This window comes from Acanthaster planci, linkage group LG13, assembly GCF_054643075.1.
Source record: "Acanthaster planci isolate LZ-2023a linkage group LG13, COTS_SCS, whole genome shotgun sequence".
Lineage (NCBI taxonomy): Eukaryota > Metazoa > Echinodermata > Asteroidea > Valvatida > Acanthasteridae > Acanthaster > Acanthaster planci.
The window spans coordinates 9,205,485-9,227,125 of record NC_141789.1 but is presented as its reverse complement, the minus strand read 5'-3'; the positions used below and the strand labels follow the sequence as shown (position 1 = coordinate 9,227,125).

At 41.6% G+C, this 21,641-nt stretch overlaps 1 protein-coding gene across 2 annotated transcripts in view; it reads left to right on the top strand.

Moving 5' to 3' along the window:
- The window catches only part of LOC110988180 (G protein-coupled receptor kinase 5-like), an 83,685-nt gene that overhangs the window by 55,441 nt on the left and 6,603 nt on the right, over positions 1-21,641 (top strand). The window contains exons 7-16 of one of the 2 annotated variants that reach the window (XM_022251478.2): positions 829-892; positions 2,830-2,970; positions 6,159-6,387; positions 6,862-6,951; positions 7,457-7,545; positions 11,438-11,557; positions 12,480-12,617; positions 13,368-13,505; positions 16,064-16,195; positions 19,374-19,435. In XM_022251478.2, the coding sequence (XP_022107170.1) occupies positions 829-892; positions 2,830-2,970; positions 6,159-6,387; positions 6,862-6,951; positions 7,457-7,545; positions 11,438-11,557; positions 12,480-12,617; positions 13,368-13,505; positions 16,064-16,195; positions 19,374-19,409 (1,177 nt within the window). In that variant the 3' untranslated portion in view covers positions 19,410-19,435. The remainder of the gene's footprint in view (positions 1-828; positions 893-2,829; positions 2,971-6,158; positions 6,388-6,861; positions 6,952-7,456; positions 7,546-11,437; positions 11,558-12,479; positions 12,618-13,367; positions 13,506-16,063; positions 16,196-19,373; positions 19,436-21,641) is intronic. The other variant, XM_022251479.2, reaches the window with a different exon arrangement.

Here is a 21,641-nt window from a genome sequence, read left to right as displayed (position 1 = left end):
TCCTGCCTTTCAGGGCGATGAGCTTGGAGTGAGAGTGTTAATGCCTTTGTCTTTGTTAACATTGATCGGTACGTGTTGATCAGTACATGGTACCTCTATTGTGGCCTTTCTCATTAGAAAGTGTAGAGAGCACACATGCAATCCTGTTTCTCACAACCGTGATCAGTCATACCAGTACCGGTATCTGATTACCGCTGTAACACATGAAAGGAGGAATCAAGTTGGCAAGGTTGTTCTTTCCTCGCCTTCCACCTGTGTGGGCCCCGGTTCGATTCCCGGCCCAGTCCACATGTGGATTGGGTTTTCAGTCCCTACCTGACTCCGTGGGTTTTACCCAGAATATTCCTCTGGGGTTTTCTTCCCACCTCTAAAACTGTAACTGCTTTTTATTGTCTCCCCTTTACTGATGTTGGTGAATGTGGGTCGTTTGGCGGCTGCCTGAGGCGCCCTTGTATGCCATCGGCTCAACCATGTTTAAATGTATTCATTGTTTCACACTTACTGTCTTCATTGTACAGTGCATTTGAACATAGCTACATGGATATGAAATTTGCACTTTATAAATGACTAAATTATTATCATTATATAGAATCACTGAGCCCAAATAACACACATGTACATGGACAAGGACATGCTCAGTTGATATGATATAGCACAGTTGACTGAGCTGGGGGAGGGATGAGTAATCATCAAGGGCACCTAGATTGGATTTGTCCTGCCTTATTCTACTGTCAAAGAATGATGTATTACTGGGGCCTAGATGTGGCTCAAGTGCAAAATGGTACTAATTTCCATATCTGTTGTTTGACTCTTCCTCTTAATCTGCAGCCAAGCTGTGACCAAGAACACTTTCCGGCAATACAGAGTACTGGGCAAGGGAGGATTTGGCGAGGTGAGTGGTTTCCCAGAATTGAGGTTTCAATCCCTGGAAATTAATAACACAGCACTTCCCACTGTAAAGGTGCATGCGTCTGTCAGCAACAGGACCCAAATACACCTGCACTTCTCATTCTATTATTATCACTTCATCCTCCTAATGGGAAAAAAAACATGTACAGCTGAACATGCATATGAACCGTTTTGTTTCTGCTTGGAAATCACCTCGGCTCACTGTGGAGTCAAAGCCTTTACATGCATATACATTGTAAGTACATGTACATGTATGCACCGGTACATGCAGACACCATACCATCAACCTCAGAGTGTTTGTGTCAAGATGAATTTCAGCCTTTCTCAATTCAAAACTCTTTTTTAGGGGAGGAGATTGCCACATCAGCATCATGTGCAAGGATGCTTATCACTTGGCCATGATATTCAAATGTACATGTATGTGTACACATATTCACCCAGCTTGTTAGAGCTGAACCTTAAGAACTGAACTGTCGGCCCCTGCTTGTGAATGTTGCCGTCAGGTCATGTTGGGTGCAGTTTCAAAGCTTTGTTGGGTCTGCTTCTTCAGTAACAAGTCTGGCATGTCACACTCCCTGTAGCTCGACAAGACCAGTTGTAATATCCCTTTGTTTAAAGAGTGCCCAGATTTAAGACACAAGTCTAACGCACATACACACTAGGAAAGAACAAAAAAATCCTGCCAGTAATCACAGACTGGGTGAGGGGTAGTATTCGCCGTGCCGCTTGTTTACCGTGACCCCTTGTGACTGATGGCACATTTTAGTTGATGCGCGGAATCCATTTCGCTGACGGCAGAGTGGCAATGTTTTATCCCTTGGCCCGACAGCTTGGCATTTGACGGTTTGGCGGGAGGAGAAAGAGAGAGAGATAGATACCGAGAGGGAAAAGGTTGTTGGAGGGAGAGGGCCATCGCCAGGGGACTGGGTGCATATTTCAAGGCTCAGTGACACTGCAGACTCTAGCAGTCTCCTCATCAACATGTTTACCCATTATCTCCTCTCGCGCTGGTGGACTTTGACATTTGATTGTTGGCTAACATTCTCTCTCTCACTCTCTCTCATCCTCATGTTAGTGTTTCAATTTTTTTTATGAACACGTCCATTTATTTATACAGTCATGCCTGATGGATTGATCTATGTGTTTCAATTTATTTTCAAGAGCTCCATATATGCAAAATATAAACTGAGTAGAATGTTTCACGTAGGGAAGAGATTGACGAGATAAAGTTAGACTCTTAAAACATTTACCTTTGCAAACCTAAAAATATGACTGCCGATTGTTTTAGATTTGAACTTTCAGCAGATTGTGAATTGTGCATACCTATGTGTTTCCTGCGCTTTTCTCTTGTAGCAGTTGGAGTAAGTTTTATCCTTCATCAGGGGCTTTTGCATTAAAACAAAATTTAACGTTCATACTTGTCTCTTTCCATTTACACTTACTGCACAAAGTTAGCAGAACTAAACCGATAAAAATGTATTTGACGAAACATCTAGCATGTACAGTGCACATGTACATGTGTACCTCTTCCTTACAACACCATTCCTTGTTATCCATTGAGGACTTGACAGAGTTGGTTTTACCCCTGAAGTTCCATTTTACACAGTGATTATTTCTGTCAATATAGTACCTGCACATACATGTATGCATAATTAATGTAACTTGTTTGAAGAGAGATAGGGAAATGCATGCATGTACATAACGTATTTACTTGTGGTGTGTACATGTACATTCAAGTTGTGAAATCCCACCAAAAGCGAATTTCTTTTAAAGGGTGGAATAAGTGAAATTGGTAAATCGGTCACTTAATGCAATCTAAATGTACCTTCATGTTTGCTCTCCACTGCCTGCACTAAAACAAAGGCTTCCTGCCCCTCGACCCCTGAAAGTTCATTATCCTTTTGACGTTTGACCTGGCAGGTATGCGCGTGCCAAGTGCGGGCGACAGGCAAGATGTACGCTTGCAAGAAGTTGGAGAAGAAGAGAATCAAGAAACGGAAAGGGGAGGTGATGGCTCTGAATGAGAAGATGTTGCTGCAGAAAGTCAACAGTAGATTTGTGGTAAGTCAGAGGTGTTTGTTTTGTTTCGGATATACATTAAGAAATGCATCAAGGACAAAACTGCCAAAGAACACATTTTTTTAAACGGAAAGTCAAACATAAAACAAAGGATGGCACAGCAGAGAACACAAAGGTACCGGGGGTAAATGGAAGGACAAAATCAAAATGGTAATAGGACAGATTTATAGAACATAAAGTCAAACTCAAACGGGAAAAACGACAAGCTCTCACCGAAATTTACAAAAAGACAAAGTCAAAATCAAGGACACAGTGACAGGAAACAAGGAATTGTCTGAATTCCAAATGATGTACTCTAAATGCAATGTGCAAGTATAACAGACAAATGACATGTGCTTTCTGTCAATAGTATTGGTTTGATTCATTACAAATCCTCAGTAAAATTTATCTGCAGTGTGCACATGTGTAAACATGTTTGCATCATTTAAACCAAGCAAAATAAAATATTACCAATGTGGTAATACCCTGTATCTGGGGCAGGGGGAAATTTGCTCATAGTTTGATTTTTGTCAGGGCAACGCAGATCACAAAATGCACATGGAGTTTTGAATACAATCAGGTGGTCTATGCGTTTGTACGTCCGTTACCAAGTCGACCTCTGAAGAAGCGCCCCCAACTTTCAACAGGAGTTAGATACCAGTAAAAAAAAAATCATCTACCTCGCTGTTGTCTGATTTGGTTAATTGTTTAATTGTTAACTTTATCTTTTTGTCAATTTGTCTCGTCGTTTTGTCCTGTCTTTGATTTTGACTTTGTCTTTTTAATGTACATGTCACTCTTTTTGTAAACTTGAGTTCTTATCGTTTTTGTCCTTTGTTAGATGTATGAAACCTACCGATACATGTACATGTACTTCGCGCCTATGCGATATGTCGACATCATACATGTATGGTTGAAAATGGTGATAGCTATTGTGGCCAGATTTCTGTAAAGGCCAGTGACACACCATTAGTTCCGGTGGATTGTGACCCGCATGTACTTTACATGTGTTTCCTTGGGTTTGATCTCATGTCAGTGACAAAAAATGTTCATGCCTGTTACCAAGATGTTCATCAGAGACAACAGTAACAAGATAGAATAGTTACACATGTACGATCACTGGGACTGAATCCATGTTTTGTGTGCAGTTTCCTGTATCAGTGCACTGCATGGTACGTGGTACCCAGTATGTTGACTTCAGGAGTGATGTCTTCCTTCATGCCCATGTTTCCAGGCACATTTTGAACCACCTCTGTCTCGTCCATGCGATATCCTTTGAATCGCAAAACGACCTAAAATTAATGTACAGTTGCAGCATCCTACATGTACATGTAGGTTTCACTTGCGACCCACTTGTGTGATGTTGCATAAATAAGGCACTGTTTGGACTTCACATGTATGGGCCAAGCCACTGATATCTTGGTAACTGGACAATGCTGGATGGTAAATAAAATTTCGTTGGGAAATCTTATGCTGGCAGGGATTTTGAAAGAAATGCACACAAAGGTTATTAGATGTCACAAAAGTGGTTTGCTATCCAGTAACTCTAAGAATTTTCACTTTCACATGAAATGTAGGCAAGAACCATTGGGCCATATTAGGTTAATTACCATTACTAGAGCGCTAACTCACTGTAAAGGGAAGCCTGCTAGGCACACCGGTACACGTATCCATATTTGTTCCCAACCCTTTGCAAAGCTCAACATTTTCTGAAGCTGTCATACCGCTATTTGCATATCTGCGTCCGTATTCTGAAATAATATTTTAAAACAAAGCCGATACAATACAGTATGTCAAACACTTCAATAAACATTTCACTTTGCCCGATGTAAAAATGATACGGGCGCTTGGGCATATGCACTGCAGGTGAATTTTGCTGAGCAGCGTTTTATTTATCTTACTACCGACAGAAAAACGCACAAATGTTATTTGTCTGCTTGGTACTCGCTTGTTGCAGTTAGAGTGCATCATTTGGAATTCATTCCATTGAGTTTCACTACATTCTACAAATGTAAAAATGAAGTACATGTACAAATGTCTGTGTCCAGGACAGGGTCCAAGTTTCCCTGCACAGGGAATGAGGAGTTAGCACTCTAGTATTTTAATATACATGTAGCTCCCTGAACTACCGTAGACTGATGCATGTACATGTACTGTTACATGTACATGTACTGGCTACATGTACATGTACTGGCTACATGTACATGTACATGTACTGGCTACATGTACATGTACATGTACTGGCTACATGTACATGTACATGTACTGGCTACATGTACATGTACATGTACTGGCTACATGTACATGTACATGTACTGGCTACATGTACATGTACATGTACTGGCTACATGTACATGTATATCCCAGCATATACTTTGCCATGAATTCCTTGGTTTTTTTTTTTTCTGAAAAGGAACAGAATGACAACTTGTCGATGTGTAATGAGCGAAACTTTCATGGATTGTACCGTCTGGATTAATTCCTGGGTGTTTGCTTACCTTGTGTGCCTGGCTTGGGCCAGTGGGTACACCATACATGTACATGAAGCATACAAATTCAGGTGAAATTGTTTGTGAAATAATCACCCAGGTCACGGGTTGCTGCGATTGAAAAGTCTGGACATTTTTGTTAAATGTCAGTCTTGCAAAGGATTACCCAAGTTTGATAATGATAATTTAGTCATTCATAAAATGCAAATTTCATATATATATGTACATGTATGTTCAAATGCGCTGTACAATGAAGACACTAAGCGTGGAACAATGAATACATTTAAACATGGTTGAGCCGATGGCATACAAGGGTGCCTCGGGCAGCCGCCAAACGACCCACATTCACCAACATCAGTAAAGGGGAGACAATAAGAAGCAGTTACAGTTTTAGAGGTGGGAGGAAAACCCCAGAGGAATATTCTGGGTACAACCCACGGAGTCAGGTGGGGACTGAAAACCCAATCCACATGTGGACTGGGCCGGGATTCGAACCCGTGACCACAGAGGTGGAAGGCGAGGAAAGAACTACCTTGCCAACCTGTATCTTACTTTATTGTTATTAATTATGACAGTGTCTTTAACTGAAAGTGCACCCATGATTGAAGCATGTGCATGTATGGGTACGCAAGCACATACTGGTACATGTACATGTATTTTGCAAGTGATACTAATGTCTGTCTACTGCATTCTGCTGGACAGGTCAGCCTGGCCTACGCTTATGAAACAAGGGATGCTCTGTGCTTAGTGTTGACCATAATGAATGGTGGTGACCTGAAATTCCACATCCACAACCTTGGCGCACCAGGGTTTGAGGAGGACCGAGCCCGCTTTTACGCTGCCGAGATCACCTGCGGACTGGAACACCTTCACCAGCACCGCTTTGTCTACAGGGACATGAAGCCAGAGAATATCCTACTAGATGACCATGGTACAGATACCTGCTATCCTAAACCCAAGTCCTTCAGTGGTTTTTGCTTGGAAGGGAAGGGAGAGTCATGCAAATCTTGCCTAGGGAATGGTTATGCTCGCCTGCTTGAGATAGATACATTGCCTCAATTGTTTTTTTTTCACCTTGGGAGAAGAAAGTCTCACCTGCATCCCTCAGCCTTCAGAAAGTGTCAGGAATGCTTAATTATTAGAAAATACCTTTAAATGTACAGCAAGTTGAGATCTTAAAGAAAGTGCTACAACTCAGTAGATGATACATGTACACAGGGTTCTGCAGGTCAGTATTTATGCCCCTTACATGTACCGAGATGTACCCGTTTAAAATGGACTGCAATTAGCATCAGACAGAATGCCATGATCATTTGTGTTTATTGTCATATTCGATAAATGTAATTTTTACTTTCCTGGCCTCAAAGGCCATAAAATACACACTTTTGGGGCTTTCTTTGTGCAGGCCATGTAAGGATTTCTGACTTGGGATTGGCTGTTGAAATTCCAGAAGGTGAATCCATTCGAGGAAGGGTAGGAACGGTTGGCTACATGGGTAAGTAAAATTGCAACAGTGAGATTCACAGGAAAGTGTTCCTGGCATTTCTGGGGAAGATCTCATGACAAACTTTTTTTTATGGTTGGCCAAGAAATTGGGTTGCATTGTAGAGCTCCAGGAAATGGATGTGCTGAGTTGAATTTATGGTTGTTTATCCTGTGAGGCCAAAACAAAATTGATCCGGTTTCTGTTTAGGGGCTGGTTCCAGAAGTGGTGCGGTTACACTTTTTTTTTGGCCCTCACTTTTTTCCCCTAGAAAGGATGTACTTGTACACACACATGTGCTTTAGAACACATGGCCTTACTACATGTGCTATTGGAAGAATTGGGACCCAGAGGGGACTCCTTTACTGTACATTTTACTCAACTGTACCCCATTAAAACTACACAGTAACAAGATTCCACGTTTAGATTTTGGGTAGCGGCTTACAATTGCCGTAGAGTCTTTAATGCACTTGTTAATACTTTCTTAATTTGCTTTTTTCCCCACCCTTTTGATCAGCACCTGAAGTTGTCAAGAATGAGAGGTACACATTCAGTCCAGACTACTGGGGTCTTGGCTGCATCATCTATGAGATGATTGAAGGAAGGGTGAGTAGAACGGGTCTTCCCTCCCTAAGAAAGCCACTCTGGGGGATTGTTTAGTGCCACTTTTTGCATTTCGTTGCGATCAGCAGGGTGGCCATATTGGATTTGGTTCAGTGGCGTACCGAGATCTTGGGTGGGCAAATAGAATTCTTTTTCCATTTGTAAAAGAATTCTCACATCCAACTGAGGAGCCCGAAAGAGAGAAGGAAGTACTGTTTCTGAAATCAGTTCTAAAATCAGTCAAAGCCAGCAAAAACATTCGGCAACTTGTCTGGGGTGGGGGGACATTAACCACTTCCTGCCGGGGATTCCGGATCCAGACACGTATGCTTTATATGCATGGCCGGGGTCTCCGAACTCGGACAAAGGGAACAGGGCCCTGTAACAAAAGACCGTACTCGGAGCAAAAGACCAGGCTGCTGGGCATTACCAACATTTTTTCACTCTCAAAAGTGGAGATAATTCAGCCTTGTTTTGAAACAGTATACCATGGTTTGGGGCATTTAGAGCGAGTGGATTACCGACGGGGACAAAAGCGCTCCACTACTGCTGCAATGAGCCACACAGCACCACTGCATGCTAATCTGGCCCCTATTGAAAAGAGGTCAGCAGCGCACTGAGCCAGGTTTGTGAACAAAAGAAAGTTATATAACACCGCTTAATCTGGGCTCTTTTTACAAGGCTGCAGGCCTGGCTGAAATACTCAGGCATCAATAGATTTTGTCTGTCAGGCTAGTGTGGACACCAGACAGTCCTTCACGTGTTTGTAAGTGCTCAGTAAATGAAGAAAGGAATTTTTAAAGAACTTTAGGAAACATGTGGTTATGATGCGCTAACATGTCTTGGGTAGTGTGGATGTAGTGGTAGGCCACCAAGGAAATCTATGTGAATTATTAGTTTTAGGTTGCCAAGGCAACACGGACAATCAGAAAGGCAACACAGACAATCAGATTGATTGAAAACAGGAGACAGAATGTACAGTACCTGTCCCAAAGATGATACAAATATTCTTATGTCACATTGACTGTTAGGTTCTAATGTTAATTCAAGTCCAACTTTACTCATTCCAAGGTCGAAATTATCCATCTGCAAAGTCTGATCTCTAAATTCTACATGCCAAATTTCCAGTTCCGGACACCCTAACGCCATTGTGGGTGTGACTGTGGACTTGGCCTTCCAGATTACACTCTGTGGTGTCTACACTAAGAAGGCAGATTTCACATGCCCACTGTACTGCCTTCGTGGGCATTTGCCATACATTTACAAAAAGTTGAGCAGTGTGCCAAACAGTAACAGGCGACCCCTAAAACACACCTGCCTACACAGAGATTTGGCAATCAAGCTCAGTGGCAGTGCATATGAAATGGATGCATACTGTCTGAAAGCCTTGGTGTTCCTGTGAATGGGATGTGGTTGAAAGTGCATGACTAGCTTAGCTTCTGGCTGGCATGGTTAATGATATGTAGGCTGCATACACATGGATTTGTCACTATTACCAGCTCCCGAGTCCTTCACCACACTCACACCCACGCCCTACTAACCATAATGGATTCATCAAATTGCATGATGCAGCTTTTGGAATAAATTTAATCTCCCTTTGATTGGATATTTGCTGTCACTGGCTGGAGGATTGTGGGATCAACAAAGCATTAACGATATTGGTTACAATAAGGCACGAGCTTACAGAGTATAATGTGGCATACTAATGGCTTGTTGGCTCTATGAGCAACTGCCTCTGGCTGTGGGAAATGATTTAACCGTAAAAGAGCTGGGTTTTTTTTTGTCAATCTCAATCTCACATGGGTGGGGGGAGGGGCAAGAACTAGGCTGTCCCATATCTGATCTGTTTGGCATTTGGTACGCCTGGAAAGACACTCATTGTGGTTACATCTGTGAAGTTCCAGTGCAATCTAGCTAACGCTTTGTTTTAACGGCCTTTGTGCATTGTGCACGTCAATGGGAAAAGTTGAAATTTTGGTTGACATGTGTGGGAAAAATACATGTTTTTTTAAGAATGGTTTTCACGTGGCTTGTTTTCACGTGGTTGGTGTCAAAATGATCACAGGACATTGCTGAAGATTTTTATTTGCTCGGCGTCGGAAAGAAATGTATTGCAGTGGTATTGGGGGAAAATGTTGAAGGGGTTGGAAGCTCTTTTAGGGTTAACCGCTTGCTGCTGGGTGCTTTTAAAAATGCAGTGCACACATACGGGAGATTTTCAACATTTAAGTTTTCAAAATTCTTCAAAAATTCATTTCATTTAATAGACATTTACACCCACACGAATGAATGTTAGTTGGCTACTCTAAGCTGACAGGCAAAAATTAATTGACTCCTGAGTATTTCAGCCAGGCCTGCCACCCTATAGAGAGAGCCCAGAATTGCGAGGTGTTGCGTAATATCCATTGTCCCTAGTAAATGCGAGTGTCGTCTTTTTAAATGCGGCTGGATTAGAATGCAGCGGGGCTGTGTCGCTCATCAATGGGACTCTGGAGCACTTTTGTCCGCGGTGTTAATCCGCGGGTGCGCTATGCTCAAAACATTGGTATACTGTTTAAGAACAGTGACAGATTATCTTAAAAAATGCATGCCAAAAAATGCTGGCAATTCCCAGCAGCAGGTCTTTTGTTCCGAGTACGATCTTTTGTTACACGGACCAGCTCTTTTGTCCCATTTTGGGCACCCCGTCTCTGTGTATAAACCCATGGTGCTCAAAACCGGGTTCCCCGGCAGCAAGTGGTTAACAAAGGTTCCAGCAAGAAAAATTGAGAAATTTAACTCCCCAAATTTTTGCTTTCTGTTTATTTTTTATAAATAAAAAAGCTTTTCCGCGTAGAGTCATTTTCAAAAATTACATTACATGTACATTGTCTCATTGAATGATCATGTAACGTGTTTTTACAGTAGTGCATAACATCAGTGTAGTGCTTTATACCCATTTGAATGAAATTTTTTGCAAAGGCAGGTCTTGTATGACGTCTGTAAGGCAGCATGGGTTAAAAAAAAGCCAGTCTAAGTACTCAGAAATAAAGGCAGGCACACTAAATATTAGACTGTTACCATTTCAAATCATGGAAATGTAGTCAAATACCAAGAGTTGTCTAAACAAGGTACCAAGGTTTCACATTGAAAATAAACAGCAGTTGCCATGATTGATTAATTTATGTATGGGTGGTCCTAGACTTGCAAATGACTGCATATAATCAGTCTAGTATTCACATACATCTAATACACAAATACCAGCTTTGTTTCTGATACAGGCCAAAAAGTGAATTTTTTCCCATTTAGTTTGAGTTCAGAGGAGTTTTTTGGCCCACAGCCTGACCACTCTCAATATGAACAACATACAAGCTGTTAGATTGTCAGTGATAATGACAATATAATTGGGGGTCGGGTTGGTGAAACTGGGAACTTACCTGCCATGCTACAGCTACATAGACATCTGCCGACCCAGCCACATGGTGCCCATGGCTGGTAGATAACTCGGTTAGAACTGAGGACAACACTTCTGCGTGATACTGGTCTAGCATTCATGGTGGAAATGAAATGTGCAGATGATAGCCTATTGGAGTTCGTAGCTTGATGGGTTGTATTCACCGTTGGAAAATTGTATACTCAAGCTTCAAAATGGCTTTGTGAAAAACTGATGAAACTTACTCAGTTTTCCATGTTTTGTCTAATTGTTAGACATTGGGTTGGTGTCAGTTCCCAGATCTTTGAAATACACAAAGTAAACTGTCTGAAACAGTTAATTTAGGCATTTCCAGACGTTTGTGGATCTTTGAAAGCATATGCTTTACTGCAGTATCACTTTCTCCTTGAATGACCCCTGGGTGGGAAGCATCTCTCCTTAATGATTTAATTTATAGACGTTCTATTTTTTTTGTTTTGGTAGGCCCCATTCCGAGCCAGGAAAGAGAAGGTGAAGAGGGAAGAGGTGGACCGGAGGGTCAGAGAAGATGAGGAGAATTACTCGTCCAAATTCAGTGAAGATGCCAAAATCATATGCAGAAAGGTACATGCTAAGTACATAATGCATTTATATGGTCTATTCTAGTACCTGGCTGAGTGTTGATGCATTTCACGTCATATTGTCCCTGCTTACTGGGCCCACAAACAGTCCTATAAACCACCTCAACTCCCTGCGGAGTATACAACCACAGGTGCAACCATTTCAGACACTCGCAAATTAACTGCAAATAACGCTCTCTCTCTCTCTGTCCCAACGGGTGCCAATTTATAGGGTAAAGTGACTTGTCCAAGTTCACACAGCATATACCCCCATGGCAGGATTTGAGGAAGACTGATTTTCTTGCCGTTCACAAGCTGAACTGTTCCATTATCTGGTGACGAGAGTTTGAACCCCTTCCAGTGCGTCATGCATTCTTGCTTATATAATACTCCCTGGTCAACAGACCAGTGCCCTCTCTCGGTAAATGTTGGGCCGTATTATAACTTGTCTGTGCTGCGTGCCTCGAAGGGTTGAGAGCCTATGTTCCATTCCCCTGAATAGAACCAGTATGGCTTCCCAGGGTCTGTGCTCACTGCAGCTAGCAATTGTACACACAAATGATAGGTATTGTTTTCCTTCGAAAGATGGTGATATGATGCAAAGCCGGTTTTTAGGGTTGTAAGTCAGGTGTGTCATATCTTGCAAAGTTGTAATGCAAAATGTTTTTATTTAACAGGTAAGGCAGCAAACAGTTGATCAAGTGTCTAGAACTTTAGGGCACTATTGAAACATACCACTTAATTTTTCAAAAAAAGTCTTCAGTTTTTGCGGTCAGATGGTTCTGTTGATCCCCCTCAAATATTTTGGTAATTTGCGAGCTACTGCATTATCCTGTGGACTTAATGCATAGTAATGTGCACACAGTAATGTCTCTTGTGCTGGGTGTCAGAAACATGCCTTCTTTGTTTAACCTTTTCATTTGCAGTTGCTCCAAAAAGAAGTTGAGAATCGGCTGGGGTTCCGGAACAACTCTGCTCAAGATGTCAAGGATGAACCCTTCTTTGCTAGCATCAACTTTACCCGTCTGGAGGCTGGCAAGGTGGACCCACCGTTTGTGCCCGATGTGAGTCTTGTCCTTGGCTGGCCCACATCTTACCAATTGAAGTGACCAGACTCCACTAGAGCTCTAAAGTATTTTGAGTACAGTGTCTGTGGTTGGCCTTTAGTGCTTTGGCAACACCTCAAAGTCCTTTCCAGAACACTGCGAGTTCCCTTTGAAATTTTTCTGATAAGAATGCCTTCCCTGAATAAAATAATGCAAAGGCATTGACAAACGTCCCAGCGTGAAACATGCATTATTCCTAGTAGGATCTAGCCTATGCCATAGATGCTTACTCGCAGATAAGCATCTATAACATCTGTGCACATTTGCTGATTAATGAAGCAAGAGAACCTCCTCTTGACCTCGTAATGTTGACCAATCAGCAGCCATGTATCATATGGACCTGTGATGGCAAACTCAATGTCAAAATTGACATAGTAAATTCTGCAGTCAACCCTTATTGGCTCGTGCACAGGGTCGCATAAAATTTGTATGCCATGTATCAGACGTTTCAGAGTTTTGTTCCGATAAACAAGAGATGACTCTGTAAGTAGGAACAGCACATGTTTCCATTTGGAATAAACATTTGTTCCCATTGGTAATATTTTATACTTTGCAACTTGCCAGAGTTTTTGGTTGTAATACATGTACCCGTACATGAATATGAAAGTGATAGATACCTGCTTGTATTCACTGCTTGTGAAGTTGCTGGGGACATTCACTCAGACAGTTTCTCTAAAGTGGAAGTTTCTTTTTCACCCGGTCCTACAGCCCAAAGCAGTGTATGCCAAAGACGTATTGGACATCGAGCAGTTCTCCACAGTCAAAGGAGTTAACCTGGACCAGAACGACGACAAATTCTACAGCAAATTCAACTCGGGCTGTGTGACAATTCCTTGGCAAAATGAGGTCAGACAGTAAACCATTTTTTTTTTAAACCTGATACAAAGGAATCTGAGCAACCAGATTCTCTTAAAGTGAGTTTTAATGACAATTTTACGCTTCTTTGTTTGGTTTCCTGGTTTGACATTACCTGAGTGAAAAACATCAACTGTTGTTTATTTCCATTGTGCAAGATTTGCTTATCAAAGGCCTGCCACTCAAAGATAGTGCTGGCTACCTAAGACTTGTTTTGAAAGGTTGGGTCACGTATGTTTAACAACCAGGAGGTTACATATTTGTGAGTAAGCGTGGCCCACTTCTAAGCTGATAGCCTATTTTGCTGGCTAGGAAAAGATAAATTAATAGGCATGTCAATAGCCATTAGGTAGCCACAGTACAAGCTTTGTCTAACGTTGAGAATGTCAAATCAGTTTCCACACAGGCTGGCATCAAATGTACTTTATATGTAGCACCAAAAATGTACAGCACATCCTAGTTCTGGATCTTCTAAAATGTGAGAGTAGTGTCTACTGGCTTTTATTTTTCACATTAAGGACTTATGCTTTATGGCCCTTGGAAACTAACACTCTGCCCTGTATTAGCATCTACAGGTATAAGTATGGTGAAAGAGCACCTCTAAGGAAAACAGGTTTTCTCTGATTTCATCTGTTCAAATAAATAAGGAAGCATCCAAATCGAACATAGTGTCACTTGTCTTCAGAGCTCAAGCTAAAAAGGTTTTTTTCTGTTCATGTCAAGATGCTACAAACACAGGGCGAGGGTTCCCCTCATTTTTTCTGTTTTCTCCGAATGATGCAATCTACATTCAGAATTCGTGTCTTGGCATGAACAGAAACAAAAGGCCCTTTTAGCCTGTTGTAGTTGAGGTCGTAAGACAAATGATTCTGCGTTCGATTTGGATGCTTCCATATTCATTTGAACTGGTAAAATCAGAGAAAACATGTTTTCCTTAGAGGTGTTCTTTGATCCAAGACTTCTCCAGTTGAAAGTTGTGTATTTGTTCTCCAATGCAGAAATGTGTATTCTCTTTGGAGAAATTTTCTCCAGAAACAGAATTGTGCACTGGGTACTATGAAACATATAGACATATTTATAACTGCAAAGATTTCTCTCAAAATCTGACTGTGTTTGGAATGTAAGGGACAAGACACATTGACCAGTTACTTTCCCTGGCAGTGGGACACATTGTTTTGGCACCGGTATGTACAACACTTTAAATAGCACCTAAATCAGTTGTAAATGCAACCAAAATTTTGCTAATGCGATCATATTTTCACCATCTAGTCGCCATTTGCGACTTAAGATAGCTTAAAAACTACATACAAATGTACATGTATTTGAACAATTCTGAGTATGCTTAAAAATTAAAAAAGCAATGATTATGTACTCAAAGTTCGTTCCGGAAAAGTATAGAAATGGCAGCGCAAGTCGAATCGAATCGCACTGAGTGGGCTGTTATTTTTGTGTTAATATACATATACCATACTTCACATGTACGCTGTACATGTGCCGCGATCACACGCGCACGGTTTGGTTGGTTTCCAATCTAAACATACGTTGTTGATGCACTGTATATGGACACCAGGGCCATTTTACAAACCACGGCATGGCAAGGGCTCCATTTTTGGTGCTTTTTTCCTGCAACGTAAATGAAACCTCAAAGGCAGAGCTCGTGCCGGAATTAAAGGGTGTTGCTGTGATTTAGAGTGCCAGAAATAGCGCAATTCATGCAGCAGGGTGTCCCGTGACACGCTGAAACTACGGACATCATAACATCCATGGCTGAATCCTTGGCGAAAACCCTGATTTCGTTGATTGACCTCATTAGCGCTTGTATGCAAGTTGTGTGGTGGACGTGTTCCGGTCCAGGTCATGATTTTTCGGCATGGATGGACGATGTAAACGCAGGGTATTTATAGTATACTACATGTACGTGTGTGTACGTACTTTCATGAATATTCAGCACATGTGATTACTAAATTTTCATAAAAGTGCTGGCACCTAGATTTTTCCCCATTAGGAGCCAATGGCTACCAAATACTGTTTTTCTGTTGAAAAGGTTGGGTATGTAGCATTTTTTGCCCCTGCGGTTTTCTGGTAAACTTCTTCTAAACTGCCCAAAACAAAAAAATCTTCATCAACCATGGCATCTTCTGCGAGTTAAATTTGTTTATAACATTTTGGATGACCTCCAGTTCATCGGAGCCAACATGTATTCTCAAATTTTGAAAGTATGGTTGGAAACACATGTGGCTGTTGCCCTTTTGAATGACCGTAGTGGGTCAGACTGGGGCGGGGCAGAAGGGGATCCATTAGTGCTGTCACCAAATGAATTACATGTACATGTAGCTCAGGGTTCTTTCTGTCATGCAGTTCTTGTATGCAGAAAGCTTCCATTATTTCAAACGCATTTCTTATTCTGTTCAATAAGAGAAATGAAGGAGCAGTCAGGATCCAACCTCTTCTCCTTCCCACCCTTCCCAGATCTGCCTCTGAGGAGGTCAGTCAAATTCCAAAGTTTAGTTTCCTTCTAGGATTAATTTCTGGCATTGTTTTATGACCAGATGGTTGAGACGGAGGTCTACAAGGAGCTCAACCACTTTGGGCCCAACATGACGAGAACACCCGACCTGATCATGGATCAGCCACCCCCACCCCCAAGGGAAGGTTTCTTTAGGAGAATTTTTAAATTAAAGGTAAGACCGACAAATTACACTTTCCTAAAGCTCCAAAAGCTGTGAGGTTGTTCCCCATGAAGAACTTCCTGATCGCTGTCGGAACTGTCATGCATTTGCTAGATACATCCGTAGATACCATTACAGAAGGCCTGTGGTCGTGTAGTGGCAGTTGAGTGCCTGATAATGTGGCATGCCCAGAGAGAGAACTAGCAGGCATAGAACATCTCATTTCTCGTTCATCCTGTCTTCATGTGCTAAGAACTTTTTAATAAGCTTTAACTGTATTAAAGCAACACCGCATGGTGGTCATCATCTAAAGGCCAGAAATTTCTCCAAGACTGAGAACTTGAATGGAAAACTAAAATCACGGGTTTCTAGTTATTCCGTGTTTGAGATGGAATTATCGAGACTGATGCTTTGAATAGGCTTATTTCTTGTTCTAAGTGTGCCTTCGTAATCTGCTCAGTACAGGTGCTATTTCAGAGACCAACCCCATGTCTCAGAAAAAAGCAAAAGACACACAACAGACATTTGGATGTTTCATGCCTCCCTCCACCTGTTCCATTAGCAAGGATGTCACGAATTGTCAGTGGCGGGCTTTGGGTAGGGTTGGGAAGATTATCACTGCCAACGTGTCAGCAAAGACGTCCACTGTAGAAATTGCACATTCGAGTAGCTACATGAAAGTCCCTCATTTTTCCTCAGTAGCTGACGGCGCACACTTGTAGCTCATTACATGCTTAGCCGTGCATGCTGGCCAGAATGGTATCATTTCATGTCAGCATCATCTCCTGTCAGTTATTATCCTTTGCCAGTAGAGTTTAATAGTCTCATGTGTTTTAAAATTGCAATAAGACCGAGTAGCCAGATTTTGTTTTCCTCTGACTGTGATACACCAACAGCTGTTGGTATTAAATGCTTCAATCAGGGTGTGTTTGCACCTGCATGCACATCTGGATGCAGCAAGGCTTGATTTGATACCCATGGTACTGATCGAGGAGTGCTCTAGTGTACTTTTGGTAGGGAAGCATCGGTATTCTCTGTTGCGGCCATTTTGCTGAAACCTTTTTCGTGGCATTTTACCCATTTGTCATTGTCAACAGTATTATTTCACAGTAAACTTGCCCAGATGATGGTATAATTTCATCCCAAATTTATCCATTTAAATCAGTAGATGCAATAAGCACCGTTGCGGTCCATCTCAGACTTGGACTCTGTAGGTTTCGATCCCTGGCAGTCATTTGCTCAAGATAACCCTCCAAGACAGGGTTGCTCTGCAGAAGTTTGCCGCAAGTCTAGTCATCCCACATGGATGCTTGTTGCTCCATACATGCTCGACCTCCACAGATTAATTCAAGCTTCTTTGATGTGTACAAAACCAGTTGCAGTCACTTGCAAGGACGAGCGGACAGTTCACCCACCACTGCATACAGAAATCCCCACATGGCGTTCACAGAACTGCAAAACTTGCAGAGTATAGGTTTAATGTTGTACAGTCTCCACTGTAAACTGGTCACAGTTGTACCCTGAAAATAAGAATCATTTTGGGTCTAATCATCTCAGGGACTGAGGGTCCCAGATTGGATCCATTCAATCATTGACAGTTTTGTTTATCGCATTAAACAGAAGATTTTGTATATGTCATTTACAATTTTAGTAAAGAAAACAGTCGACGGATAGGGTGACGATTGAGAGCTGTGCATGAGAAATTTGGTGGTGGATGCTTATGTGGTTTACTTGTAAAAATCATTACTATGACTAATTATGGGGACCTAGGTTCAGTCATTTTTCCTGCTGTGCCTAGAGGTTCTTTCAAGAAAACTTGAAGGAATTTGAACTGTTAACTGTGGTCCCATTTTCTCATAACACATCAGTGTGCTGGTCATCTCACCCAGATCGATTCAACCACAAGCAGTTTAATTCGTCCTCAAGTAACATCTTCCGCAGGCAGTGGTTTGTGGGCTGAGTTAAAGGTTTACTTGCATACAGTCCACAGGGCCTTGTGGGACAGTTGCACAAAGTGGCAGTGGAAACAGGATTTTAACTCATTATGCATTGATAGAAACCAAGAGAGAAAAAGGTCCATTGGTGTTTGGACAACCAGTACCTTACCTACTAGCACATACATGTACACGTACTGTGCACATTTCTTCACTGCCATACTACGTCCCTTTACCCAAGAAGACAACAATGCCCTGCTTTCTAGTTCCCCGGTTGAACTGTGTGATCACCCCTAAAGTGGGCCATGCTTACATCAACACAGTTTGGGGAGTGGGATTGTTTTGTACTTTACAAATGCCAGGGGCCAAAGGTTGCATAGGATATTCAGTCACAACATTCTGATTCTTACTTATTTATTGACAAATACTCCACCGTGGTTTAGGGTTGACCGATCGTGCCCCCATTGCTGGTATAGTTATCAACTCAATTTACTCCCAGGCAGATATGCAGCGATCTGTCCACGAGGTATGATACTGATAACGCTAGCTTGCCTGCGTTATAGTGCAGTGTTACAAAGTACATGTACATGTATAATAAACTTTCCTGAGGTATCCAATCCACAACTACTGGTATTTCCTGTGACTTTCATCCAAAATTGAACAAAGGACAGAGCAAAGCATAAAAAACGGCAGACTGGCCAGCCAAAGATATCACACAGGCTGCATGTCATGTTATGAATTTTGTGTCACGCTTTCATGCCAACTGAGAAGATAAAACATCGTACATAAAGAGGATTTATATATAATGAATGTTGCTCATTTGTGCAGTGAAAAGGACAATATCAAATGTTGACAGATTGAATTTTCCATTCCACTCAGCCTGCTTCATGGAATGGAATATTCAGTCTGTCACTGAACGAAATCATTATTACCTTTGCACTCATAAATATTATCGCTTCACTGACCAAGAGTGTTCCAAAAGGCTGAACATTTTAAGAAACAAGACAATGATATGGGATGACTGATGACAGACAGGTGTAAATATAATTGTCAGCTCAGTTTCGTGTGACCACAATCCTGATAACACATGTACGTGTATGTGTGTTTGCTCGAGTCAAATGTCCAAGTGCAGACAGTGGTAATTTTGGTAATCATCTTGAGTGAAACTGCTCAAAAACACCAGTTCAGCGTCAGGACGGCCTTATCATTTGAAATGAGATCAATGTGTGACTTCTTGCTCCCTTTGTAAATCACAGTGCCCTTGTTCATCATCGGGGGCAGATGAGGATTGAGGCTTCGTCCAGCTAGTCTTGACAAGGTAGCAAGACCCTTCCCCCCCTGCTCTTTCTCACCATTCCCAGCACCAACCAGAGCTATTCATGTTTCACATCAAGCTGCTTACAATTAGTTTTTCTCTTCTTTTTTTCAGTCAAATCTTCACCGCTCACTCACTTCTTTTGCTCTGTGCTTCCACCTCACAAACATGCAGTTTGAAACCAAACAGCTGGTTTTGCAGTATTTTGGTGGATTCATGACCCCGTGGCCCACCCACTTCTACTCTATGTGGATAAATGGAATTGTGTTTCCTTTGCCAGTTTCAACACTGCCGTTTAGTTACTTGAGCTGTTCACAAAATAATTTAGGCTGTGATTTGATTTCACGTGCACATGTACAGTACATGTAGTTTAGTTTTACTATGCAAGCGTTACCACACTTCTTAAAACCCTGTATTTCACCAAACTACATATATGCACGGTGATGGGTACCTCAGTGGCACATGAACATGTAGATGAATCCCTCCGCTGATATCAGAACACATTTTTCTACTGGCATCAGAGAGCTTGAGAATGCTGTTTGGAATCAGCATTTGAGGTATCATTCAACGTAACGGATGTTAACTATAGTGCATCAAATCTTTAGGTCTGTTGAACTGAGACTTGGTGGCGAAAATGAGGGCTTGGGTTTTTGGAGTTGTACTTGAATGTCTGTATTTCTAAGATTTAGATCTTGCACAAGTTCAGTTGTTCCCAAGGAAGCCACAAACACAGAATGCATGGGGTAGAAGGACATATTTCTTCTACACAATATTGGGTATTTTTCCACTTGTCATTGTAAATAATCTGTTCACTTGCCAGTCACTAGTATACATCTCGTGCCCTTAATTGATTTTTCTATTTTCTCATCTTTTCATATGCTAAGTGTTCAGCCGTGGATAGCCACCTGCAGAACTTTGTTTTTGTTTTTTTTGCTGGAAGTCTGTGTAATAAGTAAAGCTACATCTTTTTCTGACGCTCTTAATTCATCCGTGTTTTCTTATGGTAGGGAAACTGTTTGCACAGGACCCAGTGTGGGAAAGTGATAGAATTATGTTACTGTTTTCATTGGAAATTAGACCTGTTGTGTTAATATCAGTGTTCATGACAAGGCTTATGCTCACAACCACATGCACAGTACATTTAGAATGTTCAGACAATGCGCATGAAGTTCAGAAAGATTTACACAACTTAAAATTGTCAAATGCCAGCAAAGTTTTCATCATCACAAAAAGAGATCGATATTTGAACAGAAGCACTACTCAGTGCCGTGTCTCAATGAGGGGTTGTCATTGAGAAAGTGTTTTTACAGTGCATTATTTGAAAGTATTGACAAGATTTCTCCATTCTGTTTGTCAAAAAACTTAAAAAGTGGGAGGTTTTTTAAACAATACTTTTTATGCATACAATTTTTGTTGGAAGTGTGTGTGTAAAATAGCAGTATGGCTGTCCTTGAGGCGTTTAACTGCATTTGTGTTTGTTTGGTATCACCGTTTAAATAGGTGAATTACATGTTTGTCAGGATTATATATGCAAGATGTCCACCATGAAGTTTAAGGGAAGCCTCAGTATGACAGATGCCGTACCTGTGGGTACACTTCAAAGCAAATCATTCCTCTTTAATTAGGCATTATTATGAAGATTTTTGCCTTGGGGTGACCGACAAAGGACACAAGCAACTACCTAATTTGCACCATTTTTTTGTCAGTAGTGATCCTGACGAGAAAATTTGTTGCCACCTTTGAAGTGTGCTGTCTGTCTGAAAAGATAACGCCATTTCTTGGACCCTTGTGGTTGTCGCCATTCAGTTTTGGTCACCTTCACAGTTAGCCTTAAGGGATATTTTCTTTCTGAAAGAAAATGCTGTATAAAGCATATCAGTTGTAGCCACCTGTCTGTTCTAGCTCTCCATCTTTTTCTGTTGTAGCCGTTTGCCTTAGTAAACAGTTCATGGTAGCTGTGCACTGCTCACACATAGCAGGTATTTCCTTGCTCCTTGTACAGTGTGCTTCATACATGTAGCATGGCTTGCACATTAGTAGAACAAGCAGTGCCATTCTGTAATGTAGAGACCCACGCTGCCCACAGTATGCTTCACCAGTTGCTTTAAGTGGCTTGTCTGTGTGTAATCGATGTGCATGTACATGCACATGTGTGCTGCTGAGCAATGGTTCTCAGCATTATGAACATGTACGTGTTCAGCATTTGTGT